The sequence below is a fragment of the Zea mays genome, chromosome 4 (genome assembly GCF_902167145.1).
Source record: "Zea mays cultivar B73 chromosome 4, Zm-B73-REFERENCE-NAM-5.0, whole genome shotgun sequence".
Lineage (NCBI taxonomy): Eukaryota > Viridiplantae > Streptophyta > Magnoliopsida > Poales > Poaceae > Zea > Zea mays.
The window spans coordinates 188,066,792-188,086,525 of record NC_050099.1 but is presented as its reverse complement, the minus strand read 5'-3'; the positions used below and the strand labels follow the sequence as shown (position 1 = coordinate 188,086,525).

The 19,734-nt window shown below is 44.4% G+C and overlaps 2 protein-coding genes and 2 non-coding genes across 4 annotated transcripts; 1 reads left to right on the top strand and 3 right to left on the bottom strand.

Moving 5' to 3' along the window:
- Window positions 1–3,101: 3,101 nt before the first annotated feature.
- Window positions 3,102–3,175, top strand: TRNAV-CAC (transfer RNA valine (anticodon CAC)). The gene has a single exon. It is a non-coding gene; the product is annotated as a tRNA-Val (tRNA).
- Window positions 3,176–4,523: 1,348 nt separating this feature from the next.
- Window positions 4,524–9,204, bottom strand: LOC732791 (pyruvate dehydrogenase 1). Its single transcript, NM_001308504.1, has 8 exons — window positions 8,295–9,204; window positions 8,114–8,193; window positions 7,661–7,738; window positions 6,161–6,256; window positions 6,009–6,080; window positions 5,813–5,866; window positions 5,660–5,725; window positions 4,524–4,974 (listed from the first exon to the last, which is right to left on the bottom strand). The coding sequence occupies exons 1-8, from the start codon at window positions 8,974–8,976 to the stop codon at window positions 4,930–4,932; spliced, it is 1,173 nt and encodes a 390-aa protein (NP_001295433.1). The 5' UTR covers window positions 8,977–9,204; the 3' UTR covers window positions 4,524–4,929.
- A 977-nt stretch (window positions 9,205–10,181) lies between these two features.
- LOC100381405 (uncharacterized) lies at window positions 10,182–13,526 on the bottom strand. The gene is made up of 10 exons (NM_001320805.1): window positions 13,105–13,526; window positions 12,892–13,012; window positions 12,694–12,771; window positions 12,544–12,609; window positions 12,112–12,238; window positions 11,957–12,024; window positions 11,801–11,873; window positions 11,643–11,704; window positions 11,148–11,559; window positions 10,182–10,604 (listed from the first exon to the last, which is right to left on the bottom strand). The coding sequence occupies exons 1-10, from the start codon at window positions 13,311–13,313 to the stop codon at window positions 10,486–10,488; spliced, it is 1,335 nt and encodes a 444-aa protein (NP_001307734.1). The 5' UTR covers window positions 13,314–13,526; the 3' UTR covers window positions 10,182–10,485.
- Window positions 13,527–18,910: 5,384 nt separating this feature from the next.
- On the bottom strand, window positions 18,911–19,048 carry LOC111591425 (small nucleolar RNA Z247). The gene has a single exon (XR_004858059.1). It is a non-coding gene; the product is annotated as a small nucleolar RNA Z247 (small nucleolar RNA).
- Between the last annotated feature and the right edge of the window lie 686 nt (window positions 19,049–19,734).

Sequence of the window (19,734 nt, the reverse complement as noted above, 5' to 3'; positions counted from 1 at the left end):
GGTTCAATTTGGAGCTCTCATGGATTTTCTAAGAATTAATTAAGTTCTAGGAATTGTTTTGTATTAAAAATACATTTTCCCAATTCATTTAATCTGATTTACTCTTCTCTGGATGGCGCCTCAATTCCCAGAAAAGCCAGGGGGGTCTCTGCGCAAATTACCTAAGACACAGAGCACTGTTAAATGAGGACGGCGGGTTGGTTTCTGGAAAGCAGAGGGGCTCTTTAGCAAAACGATCGGCTGAAGGGGTACGCTTCATCGTGGGTCGTTTGATCACCAGCCAACGGCCCAGATTAGATAGATATTAGTTATAGTCCCGCTTTCACTTCCAACCATCGGATCTGAGATCCACGATCCACGGCGCACGATGCACCAACCCTCTCTCTTGGCCACACGATCACAGATCTACGGCTTAGATCAAGCAGGCCGAAATCGGCATCGGGGTCCATTCTGCGCCGTTGATTGGGAAATCTACGTAGCGTCTGGTTTCTTCCCTAGCCGACTACCAGGCACGGCGGCGCGCCTAGCCCTACGGTGGTGCCATGGCCGCTGCCCACGAGATCTCCACAAAGCAATCCAAACCTCGACGTGGATGGTGCAACACGATGAGAATGACTAGGCGATCGAGGCTAGGGGTTTCTTACCGGTGATTGAAGCAGCGGCGAGGCAGGCCACACGACATGGCGGATCTACGGCCGAAGCAAACTATGGTGAGCGATTCACCATTGTACAGCTGCCATCCGCACCTGAGCGATCAACGAACGGCTTCAGTGAGTCCCGCCGAGCTATTCCCCCCCAGTTTTGTGGTTTCTTTCCCCCCTTCTCCTACGGTGGCGGCTAGGGACCCCAAAACTCAATTTGAGTTCATTGTATAAGGAGAGGGAAGGAAGGGGGACCTAGTTTATGTGGACGTGGGGAGGCGGCCAGGGTGTAACGGCCTAACTACCACCCGAAGACGCAGACCCAGCCGGGATTCTCGGCAACTCCACCAGTGGAGTCCACACGACATCACGGTCCCAGCAGTAACAACCTTCCATGGAAGACGCTCCAGTGGAAGCGGGTCCACCATTTAGCTGCCGGGTGAGCTTGGTTCGACCCCGCGCCGGGCTCGAGACGGCGCGGATATGCTCCAGGAAGTAAATAGGGGCGTGGATGGTGGCCGAGGTGGGGTTGATGAGCTAGCCGGCTCCGAGGAAATCGCTGCGGACGTTGCGCGCAAGCGATGGTAGGGGAGAACTGGTCGCCGCGGATGACAGAGAGGTCCCACCCGCCAGCCACACAGAAGCAGAAAAGGGGAGAGGAGAGGGAGGCTTACAACCGGGTCCCGCACGGAAGTGGATGAGTGGCAACGTGGGCGCGAGTGAGCGGCAGACGAGTGGGCCCGCCCTGTCGGCGCGCGTGGGATGACCAGCAGGGCCGCGCGATTGAGGATTTGCACACTGGGCCGAAAATGACGCAGTCGGCCCATGTAGCCCTTTTTCCCTTTTTCTTTTTATTTTTTTCTGTTTTCTTTCTCTTTTCTCTTATTTTTGAATCTAAGTTTGAATTTCAAATTGGTGACGAACTTGTACTCAAATTTTCTGAGTATATGATTTGGATAAATCATTGTGGAATAAATTTATCTATTTATAAGTTTTATTTTTTGTATTGCATAGTATTTTTCTTTCTTTCTTTCCAAATTTTAGAATTTCTTTTAGGATTTAATTTCCCATTTGGATATTTAACATTTTTCACATTATTATATGTTATCACAAAATGCACACAGAATAAAATCGAGCATGATGCATAATTTGGTAGTATATGTTTTTATTAATTGTTTTTGGGCATGATGTTCACATAAGATGATGCATAAAGATCAAACTCACATAAAGAGAAATTGTTCCTCTACTGGTATTATTCCTAGCAATTACAAAGTGGGTGTTACACCACGCGCGGGCGGCGGCAGTGGCGGGGCGCGGCTAGGGTTTTGGGCGATAGAGGGTGAGAGAGAGGCACAGGGAGGAAGGGGGACACAGACAGATGGATCAACGGGAGCATCGTGAGCCGCGGTGAGAGCGGGGGCAAGGAACGGGCGAGATTTCCAGGGGAAGCGGGGGCTCATGCGACGTCCGGGCGGAGCCGTGGTGGACGCCCTCCTTACCTGCTTATAGAGTAGTAGAGATATTATGCTTAATTAGGATTAGGGGAAGATGTAATAACCGGTAATCTTCTGGAGCCTTCTTGTTACTTCCGGATGAGATCACTGTCGCCTTTTTTATCTTCAACAATAGCTACATAAAACTGGGGTTTTCTTGACCAGCCGCAAGATGGTGATGTTAACCTCGAGAGAACACGGTGAATCTTGCCCCACAAACTTAATTATATCGAGTCGGAGTCGAGAGTAGCTAGCTACACGAAACCGGGGTTTCTTGACCGACCGGAGAATCTTGCGCCGCGCGAGACCGACTTTGACACCGGTGGAGTGGGTCCGCTTCCGTCCGGTCCCGAAGCAGCTAGCTCGGCAGGAAACGGCACGGTTCTCTGGCCTTCTGGGAACAGTAGAACGTTGCCGCGTGCCCCGGAACAGGAACGTTCTAGTTCGTTTCTTCCCGTCGCGTGCCCCCTTCCTGTGCTTGCTTGGACCAGGAAAACGAAACCAAGGGTGTGCTGGGGCCTGGGGATGCGCTCGCGCCGGACGGTGCTGGTCTCGTGGCAGTGACACCCATTGACCGCTTCTAAACATGTGTCGCGTGCGTGCGTGGGCTCGGTTGGCGCGTCCACGATCTTGTTTTCGTTTCGATAGATAGATCATGAGGAATATTATGCCGTGCGTACTCGCTGGAGAGGGAGGAAAGGAATTGTTTTGTTTCGCCTTTTTTTTCTCTCTCTCTCTATCTATCTGCCTCCTGCTGCTGCTGATCAGCCCAAGACCCCAAGTAAAGTATTTGCATGGATCTGACTTTGGTTACGTGTCAGATTCGCTGGGTGGTTAGTTGCGTGCGGAGCGGACGTCCAGAATGCTAGGTCAATACAAAATGTAACCTTTCATTAAAGAGTTATGTAAGAACTAAAGATTAGAACGTAAGTTACAGTATTATGCCGGAGATATTGTTCAACATCATGTCTGGGTGGTGTAGTTGGTTATCACGTTAGTCTCACACACTAAAGGTCCCCAGTTCGAACCTGGGCTCAGACATTATGCACTGTCTTTTTTGTATTTTTTTCTCCTTCTGAAAGAGCTAATATGTATTGTTTTTTTATATATATTTTTCGTCTGCTGGAAGAGGAAAACGTGATCAAATATAATAGTGATCTAGAATATGTATAGCTATGAATTTTTTTTATATTTTTTCTCCTTCTGAAAGAGCTAATATGTCTTGTTACAGTAATGATCTAGAAACTAGAATGTATAGCTACGCTGGCACTTTTTTTGGATTTTTTCTACCTGCTCGTGGCAGGAAGGGCGACTTCGGGCGGTCCAGTAGGGATTTGGGTCCTCTCGGGCTCTCGGCAGCGGAGGCTGTTTTTACTACGTTGTTAAAAGTACAGCTGCACAGTAGTCTTAGGCAGGCTGTATCTGCATGCTCTATGGACCTGTTTTTATGTGTCTAGGGCCGTGTTTGGATACGATTACAAATCCGATTGTAGGTAACGGACTGGTACACGTGATTTTTTTTTTGTTATTGCCGCTTCCTTACGAGTTACGAAATCGAACGCCTAGGCTATCTCCTGCGTACCCCCATCGTATGTCATATTTCATTATTTATTTCAAACTTCACTAATATAAATAGTCACTCTATAAACTTAGTTAGATAGTCTAAAAACAACTCCAATAATTCTCTAAAAACCTTTCTAAACTCATATTTAGCAAGTTGCTAAATAACTAATAGGAGTAACAAAATAGCTTGTAGTACCTAATATTTAGTGAGTAATTTTATTTTGAATCAAGTTTTGGTAGACCTGCTTCTGTCAGACCTGACTGACAATAAGATCGAGAGTATAGGATGTCGATGGTAGAGAACAAGGCCGGTCGACGATATGTGGGGGACAACAGTGCGACAAAGTCACCCGGGACAAACCGAGAGTGAGGACACACTTATAACGACGAGCATCCAAACATCAGAGTGAGGACATATAAATTAGACTGAACAAGAGACCTTATGGTGAAAATCTAGTTATAGTACTTGTAAAAAATAAATGAGCGAGAGCTTGTGCCATCACTTATGGCAACGTAGGTACGCCCCTCCCATGCGGTAGCAGTGGCCTCAGAACGAAGAAATAATTTGTGTCACGTGCGTCGAAACTGGAAAAATAGCGCGTAGGCTATCTCGTCGGCGGGAAAGAGAACGGAGGGAGTACGTTGACACAACCCGATTTTTCAGCGCCCACGACCATCGACCGTCATGTCCCATCCCATGGGAGGCTGCCGCCACAGGCCCTACTGGACCTCCAAATCGAGGAAGCTACTCCGGACTCGCAGGCCCGAACAGCTACATCAATTAAACTGCCGCATGCTACATAAATAAATATCACTGTGCAACTAGTAAAAAAAATCAGTTTATCAACATATGCACCACGCTGGGTAGAAAAATTAATCCACAGGTGGAAGTGTAATGACGCACTGTCCTACATGTACCATGCTAGTTAGAAACTGATCAAGCAAACACCGTGCAGTGCTAGACGATACGTGTGATCAAATTTATAATCCTCTAGCTTCGGTTTTCTTGGATGGTGATATTAGCTTCAATAAGAAGCCAGCCAGCAGCAGTTAAAACTGAATTGTAGAAATGAAAAAAGGGCGAAACAACGAAGCTGATCCTCCAGACAACGCATCTCTATACAGGTTCATTTCCCGATAAAATATTCCAATAATGCCTGAGGCCTTCATCAAAAATTATTTTTCCTGGCTATCATACCATGTAATGAGGACTGCCTCATCATGCTGCCAACCTACGGAAGAGAAGCTCTCATCTCCTTCCTGTCTGGCCCAAATGACTGCACAATCAGCGAGTCAGGTCAGAACTAACCATGCGCATACAGTATATGATCAAAATGCAGAAAACGTAGTTGCAGTATATTAGAAGATGGTATAACAAATAAAGCAAAACCACTCGTTCCTGCACTGAGGTTCTTGTACAAAAAGGAAATAAAAACTACCATTACAATGGGAGTAATGGTAAAACTTTCTGGTCATAGTAAAAACTTGGGCACACCTTCGCAAAAAAAAATTTAAAATTTTGGCTATTGGTCTCTTTAAAATATTTATAATGGAAATATTTAGGACTTCCAAAGTAACACTGCAATCAAAATTAATGACTAAAGTTGCCATTCAAGACTATGCTGATGTCAGGAACAGAAGTGTTTGTGACCCAGATGTAGTACATCCAAAAGAGGCATAGTAAGAAAAAAGGAGGTACTGGAAATCATGAAAATTCACATCTGAATAGTTGAACATATGTACTACACGGTACAGGCAGCAGAAGTCCAACTCCTTATAAATAACCCTATCTAATATCGCCAAGATATCAGAAATGAAACTAATGTCACTTTGCATAATTAAGGAAATGGAACTAATTTCAGGCCGATAAATGTAAGTTCAGTGTTATAGCCTGCTCAACTTGTTTGGGACAAAAACTGATGTTGTAAATGCATGTAGATAAGATTTTTTTTGACAACTTACCTCCACGCCGAAGCCCTTCTTATAAACATTTGTGAAGAGTTCAGAAGTATCAGGCATAGAACTTTCCTGCAGATCAACAGGAGTATATGCAGTGGTAAGCATAACTAATTTGAAGCAAAAGAACGACAAAAGCATATCTAAATGCAATGGGACCTTTGCTTTAGCAATAGCGTCATCTACTTGTTTCCTGATTTCTTTCTCCATATTCTGAGAAGATAATAAGTATGTTAAACACTATAATATGAACTGAACGAAATAATATTTTGAAAATAATTTCCCTAATAAGCATTCTTTATGCTTCAATTATACATTTTATATACTCTTATGTATTTCCAAAAGAATTATGTACCTTGAGCTCAGCAGCATTTGCCAGGTCATGAGTCAAAAGCAACTTTCTAACCCTTTCAATTGGATCCCGTTCCTGATGATATTGTAACACAATTAATTGAAACACGCATAGCATGCTTTAAATTCCATACTGAAAGATCAAAACAACCTTACCTGCCTGACACCTGAAATCTCATCCCTGGTGCGGTAAGTGCTTCCTGGATCTGACATAGAGTGGCCATGGTATCTGTAGGTATCCATCTCAAGGACCTAGATATATAGAACCTTAGGGTTTTAGTAACCATTCTTCAGCACTAGAAATGAAATAATTATGCGAGCCTCTCCGCATTTGCAGGGAGAAGGCTTGCCTCGGTTTATGCCTTCCCCAGACCCCACTCATGTGGCCGGCACTAGGTCTGCCCCAACAAATAAAGCAAGCAAGTTATCAGAAATAGAGCTTGAGCATATGCACTTATGCCAAACCACCTAATGTACCTTTGGTACCAAAATAGCAGCAGCAGCAGCACATTTTAAGTTACTACGTCAGCATAACAGTGTTCCTCTAGTAGCAAGGCAGACCAGTGCCTAGCAGGCTAGACAGGACAAAACACCTAGGACGTGGCACAGTGAGCTGTGGACTATACGGATGTCTAGGGCAACAAACACAAAGCACTACCATATGATGCAATCATGCATCGATCGCCAAGTTAGCATCATTGTATGGTTATTTTCATATTTCACAAGTGAACAAGGATCAATTACAGTAGTTGACAAAGCTCAATTGTACAGCAGCCTTGATCAGAAAACGTACCACTCATTAGCAGATAGCAGACACAAATTGTTATTTTAATTGCACTGTGGATTACCGATACCGCAGCTGTGGAACCACGGCTCGGTTACCACACCGTGCGGCCACAGACCACGGTCCCAAACAGGGCCAATGTTGGATCTGGCAGACAAACAATATATGCAGCCATGTAGGTAGTTCAATAACAGCACAATTAGTACCACTATTGAAGACTTAATTAGCTGGAATAATGCTGACAAATCCTCTTATTCACCCTAAAATTCAATAATAATCTGGTGACAGAAATCTTGGAAAAATATTGTGTAGAGTTTTGACAATGGAAGATCCATACATTATATGTATATATTATGTTTCCCCAGCATAAAATGGTGAATGCATTGCTACCGTGTTAATTCTTTTAAAAAAATCAACTTGCGGGGGTAAGACAGCCCCAGGCATTATATTAAGAAGACCTTCTCACACAGGTCGAGAAACCCCCGAACCCCTGTCCCACCCGTCCCACCCATACGCAGCAGCAACGTAGCCCATGTGAGAAACGATCGTGACCGGTCCTTAGACCTGTGCTTTGGCGTGGGACAGACGAGGGGATTTTTTTAATCACAGCCTAAAACTCGCTCCCACAGGGAGTCGAACCCAAAACCTAAGGAGTGCTACTCAGACCACCTAACCAACTAAGCTAGAGCCAAGAGGCCCTTTCGCTACTGTGTTAAATTTTGGACTACGCTTTCAATTATTCATGTGAATTTAACTAAATATAATAAATCTAGCAACACAGAATAGCCAAGCCAACTCCGAGCCCTAATAGTAGTTATCCTACATGGGCTACATCCAAATAACAGAAGTCAGCAAAGATTCATAGTACTTACAATTGGGCCATTTGCGACAGCATGATCTTTTGCAAATTTGCACGCTTGCTTCACAGCAAGAACATCCATTCCATCAACCTGCACAAAATACAATTTAGTTATGTTTGTGGCACACTAAAAGTAATGCCAACATGAAGTCCAAGCTTAACCTATCCCCTTAAAAGTCAAATCTAGAGTTAACTCGATACGGGGGAACATGATGGTCCGAAAATGCATACATCATTCTTATATAATTTCAAATCAATACAAGATGTTTCTATATGCCATCCCCACTCAATTGTATGCCTGTATGCTTTGATCAATGGACAAACCCTATTCAGCAACTAAAGGGTGCAACACAGATAACATAGAGCCAAAGGCCACATATAAAACCACCATAAACATTCAAACATACCAAGAACCTAAACTATCGTGAATTCAGACACTATACGAGCAAACACAAAGAATAATTACCTTCAATCCAGGCACATAGTCGCCACGCTTGTAGTAGGCAGGGCTCTTTGCTGCCCTCCACTCCGCTGTTCCCATCCCATCTATACAAAAGAATCAAACCCAGACCACGTTATATTTGTCATAATGTAATCAGATTTATCTCAATCCAACCCCGATTCCCGGAATTGATGCACGAACTCACAATGGTTGTTCTCGCAGACCAATATGGCAGGCAGCTTCCAGAGGGCCGAAATGTTGAGAGCCTCAAAGAGCTGTCCCTGGTTAGCCGCACCGTCACCATAGAGCGCGAACGTGGCCGTGTCCTCCTTCTTGTACTTTTGAGCGAAGGCCAGGCCGCATCCGAGGGGCACCTGAGCGCCTACGATGCCGTGCCCACCGTAGAAATTGGCGTCCTTCTTGTAGAAATGCATGGATCCGCCCTTCCCGCGGGAGCACCCAGCCTCGCGGCCCATCAGCTCGGAGAAGGCGGAGACGAGGTCCCCTCCGCGGGCGAGGTAGGTACAGTGGTCGCGGTAGGCGGTGATGATGGAATCGGAGCGGGTGATGGCGGCCTCCATGCCGACGGCGACGGCCTCCTGGCCGTCGTAGAGGTGGCAGAACCCACGGATAAGCTTGGCTTTGTAGAGGGAGTCGGCCGCGATCTCCATGCGGCGCATGAGGGACATGTCGCGGAAGAAGGTGACGAGCTCAGCGGGGGTGGTGGTGACATCACGCGAGGGTGGGTCGACGAGGTGGGAGGTGAAAGGGACAGATGTCTCGATGGTGAACGCTGCCGTGGAGTCGGAGATCGGTCGCGCCGCCATGAATGCCGGGGCCTGGGCCCGGGCAGCGGGGAGGCGGCGAATGAGGGCGGCTGCGGCCATGGCGACGATCCACTAGGGTTTCGGGGTGGATGCGGGGCGGTGGGCGTGGGGAGGGAGGGGAGGTTGGTAGGAAGGAAGGAAGGAAGAAGATAGACGCGAGACTTTTATTCGCTTGTGTTGGAGGTGGGTTGGTTTGGCCTGCCTCCGCCCCGCTGAGCTTGGCAGGCTGACGGCGCAGACCGCGATTGTCCTAATAGATTTGCAATATGCTTAACAAATGACAACAATTTATTTGGAGAGCAAGAGCATCTCATTGACATTTAAATACCATTTTCGTATGGTATCTGATCTTTCTCGATTATAAAACGTGTTGCCTGGTTAGCATAATGTTCGAAGCAGGCCAGTGTACCTTTGGTTTTTTTCACTCTTGAGAAATTATTAGTAGCGCAAGTGGCTGCAGCTGCAAGTAGATCAGAACTTTCTTATTTGCACCAAGATCTGAAATGTACTAAGGGACAAACCAGATCAATTTGATATCAAATTGTAGCCAAGAGAACAGCTTTGTAGCTCACATGAATGGGGTTGGTGGATATTAGGCCCCGTTTCAATCTCACGGGATAAACTTTAGCTTCCTGCTAAACTTTAGCTATATGAATTGAAGTGCTAAAGTTTAGCTTCAATTACCACCATTAGCTCTCCTGTTTAGATTATAAACGGCTAAAAGTAGCTAAAAAGAAGCTGCTAAAGTTTATCTCGCGAGATTGAAACAGGGCCTTAGTGTCCCTGTCGATGACGTCAGGGAACTGGGAACATTTGATTAAAAATATTAGGTGGACGAACCAAAAGGCAATGGAGAGGAGCCAATCACTTGGAACATGTCTCGATCAAACCATCCATTTGAAGCGTTGTACAGCGTTCGGTGGGCCAGGGCATCTTAGCTCATGATTGTGATAGAGCAATGTACTACTGTTTTAGTCAGATTCATTTACTCAAAATACACCAATTAAGGCAATATCTTATGCATATAAATTGTGATCCAATATCTTCTGCATAAAATTAAGGCAAGACAATTGGACCAGCTGTTTTTGCACAATCAGAATACGGCCATACAGCCCAGGCCTGGGACTTTTATGACCACAACAAAAAGGAAATAATGAATAATATTTGAGTGATTGTTTCTGAAATTTAATTTGAATACAATCCTTTTTTTTTGTCGTGATAGACATACACAAGGTATACTTCATTATGACATGTTTCATCAGCATGGCCGGTGACAGAGGAAGTTTTAGAATCCACATAGGTAAGCACATAAACAACAATTAACAATAGAGAACCCACAGAAGTGAGATGATCATGATGTTTCTATTAGAGAGATTGGGAAACACCTCACACTCCTGGGGTATCCCTCTCTAATAGTTCCACCTGAAATAGCCTAGAAACATCCTGCATTGAGTAAATACAATGAACCCTAGGCTCAATCATGTCTTTGTTTCCTCCGTTTTAACAGATTGTACAGGTAAAATACACAAGCATGCACTAAGAACTGCAATGCTTGGCCCTAAAATTTGCCTACAAAAAATGGTTAACAGGATGACCAAAGTGTTGTTGCATGATGCTGCTGCCTTGAGCAAATTCAGAATACCATGTCTTCCACGCGTCGACATAATGGACAAATAGATCACTGAGTGCTGCATTCAGAAAAATGGAAATGTTTTAGTGTAACATATAGCTGTGCACATTTTATGTCTTGCAATTATCCCAGTCCTACTCCAAACTTCCAATAAAAGAGTTTGCATAGAAGTGATGATAAATGTCAAATGATCATAATGAACTATTGGGCATTGTCAAGTGTCCTGCATAATAGCTTATAAAAACTCAACAAATATCATATTAGGTTCTAAATAGAAGATAATGATGTCACGCTAGAGATGCGTTGCAGTGTTCTCCTGAGGTCAAATTTCATTTTCAGACTTTCTAGCTGACATGTCTCTCTAGCTGTAGTTGCAACAGGGGCTGCCAAAGCTTACATGATTAAACAGGATTGGCAGAGTGATTCCATCTGAAGACCATCAGATGCCAATCCTGTTTGACCATAGTTATATAATTAGCTTAATCCTAATTATATAAAACTACAGCTAGACAGACATGCTATACACATACTTCCGATGCTCAAGTAGAAAAACCATAGTTTTGTCCTAAGGAACAAAACAGGATTGAAGTACTGAACCCACCTTGGTTCTGGTACTGTGGTCGAAATGAAGCAGAAAGGCTCTCCCAGTCCTCAGCCCTCTCCCTTTGCCCAGGCTTATTGCCGCCATCAAGTCCATGTTTCCTTGCGCCAGAAGGGTGGAAAGGACCATAAACAAAGCCACTTTGTTTACCCTGCCCCAGCCGACTACGCACAGCTAATTTGCAATTCGTCAAGACATCACCACTACTCTGTACAAGTTTTGCTTTCTTCTTATTTTTTGAATCTAGATTACTTCTATGCATGTCAATGTTAGTGAGTTCTGTTCCAAACGCTCTTTTCTTTGATGCGATCTTCCCTGGTGGGGGCACAGCAACTGTGACACCATTTTCTGTGTTCAGCGTTGCCCTACCCAACCAACGAAACGCAGGCTTTCTCGAGTCCCCTTGATGTATCTGTCCACAGTTCAAGAACGTATGTTAAGAAACATGTTACTACCGGATTGCAACTTAATCGTCAGCAAGCATCAAAAGCCTACCTTCTCAATTAGATTCAGTGAAGACAGGACATTGGCAATGTCATATAACCTCCGAACTTTAGCTGCATTACCAATACATTGTAAAGATCAAATTAAGTTGTATTTCCTGACAATGCTACTGTCGCAAGTTTAGAGAAAGACAAAATGAAAGTACTGACTTCTCATATTGGTCTCCTCGTGGCCTTCTCCAAGGAGCAGTTTTGCAGCTTCATCGAGTGAGATCGTGTCAACCTGCTCCAGGTATAGATTTCATATCAGTGGACTGATCACGCATGAATCCTCAGGCAGAAATGCAGGGTTTAAGAATTTATCACCTCCATGGTGAGGAAGAGCTTCACGAAATTCTGTGTGAGCAGCCCAAGTGACTTTTCCTTCCTATGATCTGAAAATGTAACAGCCAAAAGTCTGAGCCTGGCAGCCGAAATGAAACAGCACATGCTAAATCAAAATGAAACAAATAGCAATCTACCAGATCTAAGGCGGCAACCGGATGCGCCCGGTTTGCCAGAAGGTTTGTCCACAGTTTGACTCAATCTCTCAGTCTCGATATAAGCACCCGGATTGGCCAATGTATCATCATCTTCGTCTTCAGAAATCTTCACAAAAGAACATAGGAGAAGCAACTTCAGTTAGGAACTAATCCTTCTGCCCAAAAACGAACGCATTTCTAGCATATATCGAGCCAAAACATTTTAAGTTTGACCCAATGTATACCAAAAATATATCAATATTTATATATCAAATAGGTGTGTTATATTCTATAAATTAGGTCAAATTTTGGATAGTTTGACTAGAGGCAGACCTAGAACTGCATCTTTTTTCGGACGAAGGCAGTACAAATTGTTGTAGACCAGAATCAGATACATCAGTTCAAATGGAAGGGAAAGATAAGAAGTCGTACTGTGGCAGCAGATTGCTGCTCGGTTTGCAGAGGAGCCAAGCCAGACTTCTCCCTTAACGCCCTTTCCTGAGATGACAAGAGAAATGGCGGGTTGATGGATGAGATCTACAGTTATTGATCGAAATGTCACACAGGGGACTAGACGCAGACCTTGAGTTCTCGCAAGGATATTGAGACTCCGCCGAAACCTATCCAGGTGTAGCGATTCTTGGCTTTCCTCACAAGAATCTTCTCACAAGGGGAATTGAATCAGAACTAGAATCATAGTACTTCATATGCAAACAGACCACACAAGATTACAAGAAAACAAGAATTGCGACCAGAAATGCAGGAGAAGGAAGAACTAACTCCAACGCTCTCGAGCACGTTGACAATGTCGTAGATCCGGCGCCTCTCCACGCCGAGGCATTTGGCCGCTTCGTCCAGCCCGATGGACTCCACGTCGTCGCGGTTGTAGAGAACCACGAAGCTAAAAGCAGCACAGAGAATTGGGTCAGAACAGAACAACAAAAAGAACTCAGTAGTTACAAATGTGAAATGTCCAGACGTGGCGAGGCTCACTTGGAGCAGAGGAGGCCGAGTGACTTGTCCTTGCGGCTGTACGCGTGGTGGCGGCCATTGGCGCCGCCGCCGCCACCACCACCACCACCAGCGTGCATCGGCCGCGGCCGCGGCCGCGCCTGCTGCTGCTCCTGCGGCAAAGCTGATGCCATCACCGCCGCAGCAGCGGGAACCGCTACCTCGGCGACGGAAGAGAAGGACGCCGTCATCGCCGTCGCCGATCCACGTGAGGTAGCCGCGAGGCTTTTGCAGGACTTGATTTCGCGTGGTGCGGTGCGGGTCTTGGGAGAGGAGAGAATTCCTGGAAGTATTATAGATGCACGGATCTGACTTCCGGCCGTCGAATGGAATCTGGATGGCTCGATTTGGCGCGGTGGTGGCGGCCTCGCCCGCGTTTCAAAATTTTCTCCGTCCGCTCCCGTGCGGCTGCGGCTGCGGCTTTGGCTCTTAGATCGGCTCGGCGTGGCTCGCAGGCGCAAGGTGGGGATGGGGTTGGGGTGGGGTGGGTGACAGGGTGAGCGGGTGCCCGTTCGTGAGCCGTGAGGGTTTTCCGTTGGGAAGTTTGAATTGAAATTTAAGCGGCTCACGCGCGCGGGTGAGCCGAGCTGCCGAGGAGAGGAGGAGCGGGCGACCAGGCCGGGCCGGCGGTGCCCGGGCGCACAAGCGAGCGTCGGATTCGGAGGCTTTTAGCGCGGTTGGGCGATTTTCTTCGGCTCATCGCGGCGCGCGCGCGCCTGGAGAGGATCTCGTTCAGGGGAACGGCACGTGGAGTAGGCGATGTGGCGCTGAGGGAACAGTGTTACTGTTAGCAGTTGCCACGTGAGCTCGTGACGGTTGTTTGGCTTCGGCGCGTCCTTTGGCAAATATTGTGATTACTTATACATGCCAGTATGTTGCTACAGAGTCAATATTGTTATATTAAGATATATTAAAATAGTTATGGACTAATTATCATTCTATGCCCTAGTTAGCGTATTTTTAATGTTAAAAAGGTTTACATACCTTTAAAAATATACGTTGCTACGGAGTCAACAGATTATATTAAAATACAGTGAGATATATAAGGACTAATTGTCATTCTATACTCATACCGTCTTTCACCATGTTACCCGTTGGAGCTTTGTTTGAGGGTTGGAACAAGCAAGGCCCTTGTCGCAACCATAGCTACTAAACAAACACTGCAACCATGGGATTCATAGGAACCTAGCGAGAAACATTTCTCACATAGGACAATGGAAAAGAAGAAGAAAATGCATAGTCCCTAACCATGGTGTGCATTGATACAGTGATACATAAAACACGTCAACATGATTAACATGCCAACAAAAAATTCAGAGATCATCAACTCTTTTTCCCTATTCTGAAAGCATTTACATCTCTCATAGACGATGTTGAAGATGAACACTTTCTAGGATCTCGACCAGACTAAAAAAACTCCATTTACAGCTATTTTTTTGTCTCTCATAAAGCAGCAACAGTTTCATGAAATGTTTATCATCACATAGCCAATAGATACGCAGAAAGCATTATTTGTATTGTTGCACATAAAATGTGTTGGGCACAATTTAGTATAAGATGTGGCCAAGGAGCTAATCTTCAAATTTTGTAGGGTCCTTTTCTTCCCATAAATAAGTCCAAATTAGCACACATAAATAACGTATACAACAACCTATTTGTCAAACAAATCGTCATATGACATCTAACATAGAGTTGTCAGTATAGGTACCTATGGACAAAGAATTGGTTTTCTCTTCTCAACATAACGATGAGGATATGAGGCAGCAGCCAAAGCGGCTCGCTCCTGGGAAAAAGGAATATAATGTGCTTAGTGAATGGACAGACAACACAATAACACTGTAATTCTTTGTGTGCTGATATGAAGTCATTAAACTATTGTAGTAGCTGTAAAATGTAATCTGGTGTCATGGGTTTAACAGGTCAGGCACCTAATCTATTTATAATAGCTGATAACCATATTACAACGGACTCTTTGGATAGAGATAGAGTCTGACTCAAAACAGAAAAACGATAAGGATAAATGCTAAAATATCTTAACAAAGTAAGATTAGATGCTAGAATATCGTAACAGACTAGGAATATCTTAACATCCCCCCTCAATCATAACTTTGTTAAGTTAAGATTGTATCTAAATAATTCCATCTGCTTTGCTCCGAGAGGCTTTGTGAACCCATCAGCCAGTTGATCGTTGGTTGATATAATTCTGATATCCAGCATCTTCTTTGCCATCCTTTCTCTCACAAAGTGATAATCAATTTCTATGTGCTTAGTTCTTGCATGAAACACCGGATTAGCTGATAAATATGTAGCTCCAAGATTGTCACACCAGAGACATGGAGCTTTTTCCTGTGGTACACCTAACTCTCTTAAAATAGATTGTACCCAAATTATCTCCGCTGTGGCATTTGCTAGCGATTTATATTCAGATTCTGTACTCGATCTGGACACTGTAGCTTGTTTCTTTGCACTCCACGAAACCAGGTTTGACCCTAGGAACACAGCAAAGCCTCCGGTGGATCGTCTATCATCAGGACATCCACCCCAATCTGCATCTGAAAAGGCACTAACAAGCAATGAAGATGAATTACAAATCTTAATACCAACACCAAGGGTTCCACCAAGATAGCGAAGTATTCTCTTCACTGCTGTCCAATGAACATCTGTCGGATTATGCAGAAACTGACAGACTTTATTGACTGCTAACACAATATCTGGTCTGGTTAGTGTGACGTACTGAAGGGCGCCCACTACACTCCTATATTTTGTGGCTCCATTAGCATCTAGTGGTGTTCCATTAACTCGCGACAATTTTTCTGATACAAGCAGCGGAGTACTAGCAGGTTTACATTGGCTCATACCCACTTTCCCAAGAATATCACGGGTATATTTTTCTTGAGATAGAAGAATTCCATTCTGAATTTTATTGACCTCAATACCCAAGAAATAATTCAGCTCACCTAAGTCTTTTAGAGGAAATTCAGCACGCAAGTCTTTGAGCATTGCATCAACAGCGGACTGAGAGGAACTGGCTACTATTATGTCATCCACATAAACCAACAAATAAATTGTCACGGGACCTTTGGAATAAAAGAATAGTGAAGTGTCACCCTTCGATGCTGAGAAACCAAGCTGTAGCAGTTTTGCACTGAGACGTGAATACCAGGCACGAGGAGCCTGCTTAAGTCCATAAAGTGACTTGTTAAGCTTACACACATATTCAGGACGTGCCTTATCTTCATATCCTGGTGGTTGCCGCATAAAAACCTCCTCTTCCAGAACACCATGTAAGAACGCATTCTGTACATCTAGCTGACGAAGGATCCATCCTCTTGAGACTGCTATAGACAAGATGAGGCGAATAGTAGCAGCTTTAACTACTGGACTAAAGGTATCCTCATAATCTAGTCCATAACGTTGTTTAAAACCTTTTGCAACTAGACGTGCCTTATACCTGTCAATACTCCCATCAGCCTTCCTTTTTACCTTGAAAACCCATTTACAATCAATGAGATTTTGAGCCTGCTTTGGATGTACTAACGACCAAGTCTTATTCTGCTGAAGTGCTAAAAATTCAGTATCCATTGCTATTTTCCAATCTAAACTTTGCATTGCTTCTTGAACCGTTTGAGGCTCACAAATAGCAGAGGAGAGCCCATAACGAATTGTGCCATCAGTATACTATTTTGACTTTACAATTCCCCGCTGAAGTCTGGTAACCGGTCGAGGATTAGCAAAGGTCAGATCACCCTGCTCTTGATCTGCAGGCGCTACTGATTCCAATTGTGTAGAGGCTTCAGACACATCATGATGAGGTGACGACAGAGGGAGCGCCGAACCTGAAGATGGTGCTACTGGTTGACACAATGGCGCCACATCATCAGAAGCAGGAACAGGAGACGGTACATTGGCCACATCTGTTGCTATCAGTGGAGAAAACGTAGGCACGTTGATTGCTGGCAGATGAGATAAGGGCGCCACATCACCCATAGAAGGCACGAGAGACATTACAGGTGTCGCAGCCTCCGAAGCATGTCCTAAGGAAAATGTCCGAGTGGAGCCAGGTTCCACAGCTGTAGTACCTGAAATAAAATGCACCGGTGCAGTTCCATTGTGTCCAACAGGGTTAGACACATTAATCACATTATCAGACACAAGTGTTTCGTCTCCAGTAGGGTACAAAGTTGGATCAAGGTCAAGAAGGTTTTGCTCACTATGGATTTGGGAATTAGTATTTTTGTAGGAGGCAAGGCAGATAACGGGAAACAAGTATCGTCGAACACGACGTCACGAGATATATAGATACGACCGGTACTAGTATCAAGGCACTTATATCCTTTATGTAAGGGACTATAGCCAAGAAACACACACTTTTTGGATCGGAATTGGAGCTTGTGTGTGTTATACGGTCTAAGATGGGGCCAGCATGCACAACCAAACGTGCGAAGCATAGAATAATCTGGAGAAGAATTAAACAACCGATGAAGGGGAGTATCATAATTTATGACACGAGATGGTAAGCGATTGATTAAGTAGGCAGCTGTAGCAAACGCTTCGTCCCAGAATTTAAGGGGCATAGATGCACGGGCTAGTAGAGAAAGGCCGACTTCAACGATATGTCGATGCTTACGTTCAGCCGATCCATTTTGTTGGTGCGCATGCGGACATGAAACATGATGGGCAATACCTATGCGTGTGAAGAAGGGACTAAGTTTTTGATACTCACCCCCCCCCCAATCTGTCTGAATAGCAAGGATTTTTCTATCAAATTGACGCTCAACAAATGATTGAAACTCAAGGAACCATTGAAAAACATCAGATTTGAATTTAATTGGATAAATCCAAATAAATTTACTATAATCATCAATAAAACTGACATAATATTTATTTCTGCCAATAGATTGTTTGGCTGGACCCCACACATCTGAAAAAATAAGTTCTAAGGGAACTTTTGACACACTACTAGACTTAGGGTATGGCAACTGATGACTTTTCGCCTGTTGACAAGCGTCACATACTGACTCATCTTGAGAAATACCACATGACAAATCTGACTCTCGAACTATTTTTTGAACAATAACCGAAGAAGGATGGCCTAATCTATCATGTCACCGGGAGATAGTTGGTTTGAGGGTAGCACAAGCTTGTTTAGAAGAAGACAAGCTTCGGATGTTACGAGGGAGAGGATAGAGGCCTCCTTCACATCTGCCTTGGAGTAGAGTTTTCACCGTTGCTTTGTCCTTTACAAGAAAATAGTTAGGATGAAATTCAACATAGGCATTATTTTCTTTTGTGAGGCGATGAACAGAAATTAAATTCTTTTTGGCTTGAGAACTATAGAGGATATTGTTGAGATGAACAGTACGAAGAGGAGTACGAAAACTTGTATGACCAATATGACTTATGCTCATACCTGCACCATTGGTGACATGGACTTGCTCCTGACCTTGATATTTCTCTCGTGTAGTGAGTTTATCGAGCTCACCAGTAATATGGTGAGTGGCACCGGTGTCTGTATACCAGTTCGTGTCTATGCCATATGAGTTGTAGTTGGCTGCAGCATTGACAATCTTCTCTTCACCGGTGAAGTTTTTATCAAATCTTTTCCAACATTTTTGCACCACATGGCCATTGCGACCACATAATTGGCACTGAACCTGAGAGAAGTTGTTGCGGCCTCCCCGGCCACGGCCTCTCTCGCGCCCACGTCCAGAGCGCCCACCACTACGAGCACCACGATTAGAGAAATTTGCAGTCACGTAGGATGGAGTATTTTGTGCTTCTAGGCGGGACTCGGTACTGAGCATATTAGCGTAAAGATCGCTAAGAGATGTTGGTTCAGCTTTGACACATATGGCTTCCACCATAGGATTATAATCTGCATCAAGACCAGATATGATATATGACACAAAATAAAAAAATCAATTTTTTTACCTGCCGCAGCCATCTCATCAGCATAGCCTTTCATTAAAGCAAAGTATACAACACATGTCATCTCACCCTTGCGGGTAGATGACAACTTGGATCTGAGATGTAATACTCTTGCTCTGGATTGCGAAGAGTACATCTCCATCAACTTTTTCCAAACACCAGCAGAAGTTTATTGATCTGCAACTTGGCCAAGGACTTCCCTTGACAAAGACGAGTTCAGGAAGCTTAAAAGCTGTTGATCCTGAACAACCCAACGTGCGTACGCTGGATTTTCTTCCTTCTTGTTCTCAGAGTTCTCGATTTCTTGTTCTGGCACCTTCACAGAGCCATCAAGAAATCCAAACAGTTGTGCCCCTCGCACAGCCGGGATGAACTGCGCTTTCCACAACATGAAGTTGTCTCTTGTCAATTTCTCCGTGATCGGATGACCAAGAGATGAGAAGCTGCTCGATGACGCCATATGAACTAGCAAGAAAAACTAGATGTATTTGGAAGAGGTGCTCCGATTACCATGTAAAATGTAATCTGGTGTCATGGCTTTAACAGGCCAGGCACCTAATCTATTTATAATAGCTGATAACCATATTACAACGGACTCTTTGGATAGAGATAAAGTCTGACTCAAAACAGAAAAACGATAAGGATAAATGCTAAAATATCTTAACAAAGTAAGATTAGATGCTA

Bases quoted from the DNA above. Each gene is read 5' to 3' on its own strand.
- LOC732791 (NM_001308504.1), bottom strand. From the start codon at position 8,976: ATGGCCGCAGCCGCCCTCATTCGCCGCCTCCCCGCTGCCCGGGCCCAG. The intron at 6,257-7,660 runs GTAAGTACTATG...CTATATATCTAG, and splicing joins CTGTCGCAAATGGCCCAATT to GTCCTTGAGATGGATACCTA. The intron at 6,081-6,160 runs GTAAGGTTGTTT...CAATATCATCAG, and splicing joins AGATTTCAGGTGTCAGGCAG to GAACGGGATCCAATTGAAAG.
- LOC100381405 (NM_001320805.1), bottom strand. From the start codon at position 13,313: ATGACGGCGTCCTTCTCTTCCGTCGCCGAGGTAGCGGTTCCCGCTGCT. The intron at 12,025-12,111 runs GTAGATTGCTAT...TTACATTTTCAG, and splicing joins CGGTTGCCGCCTTAGATCTG to ATCATAGGAAGGAAAAGTCA. The intron at 10,605-11,147 runs GTGGGTTCAGTA...TTCTGAATGCAG, and splicing joins ACCACAGTACCAGAACCAAG to CACTCAGTGATCTATTTGTC.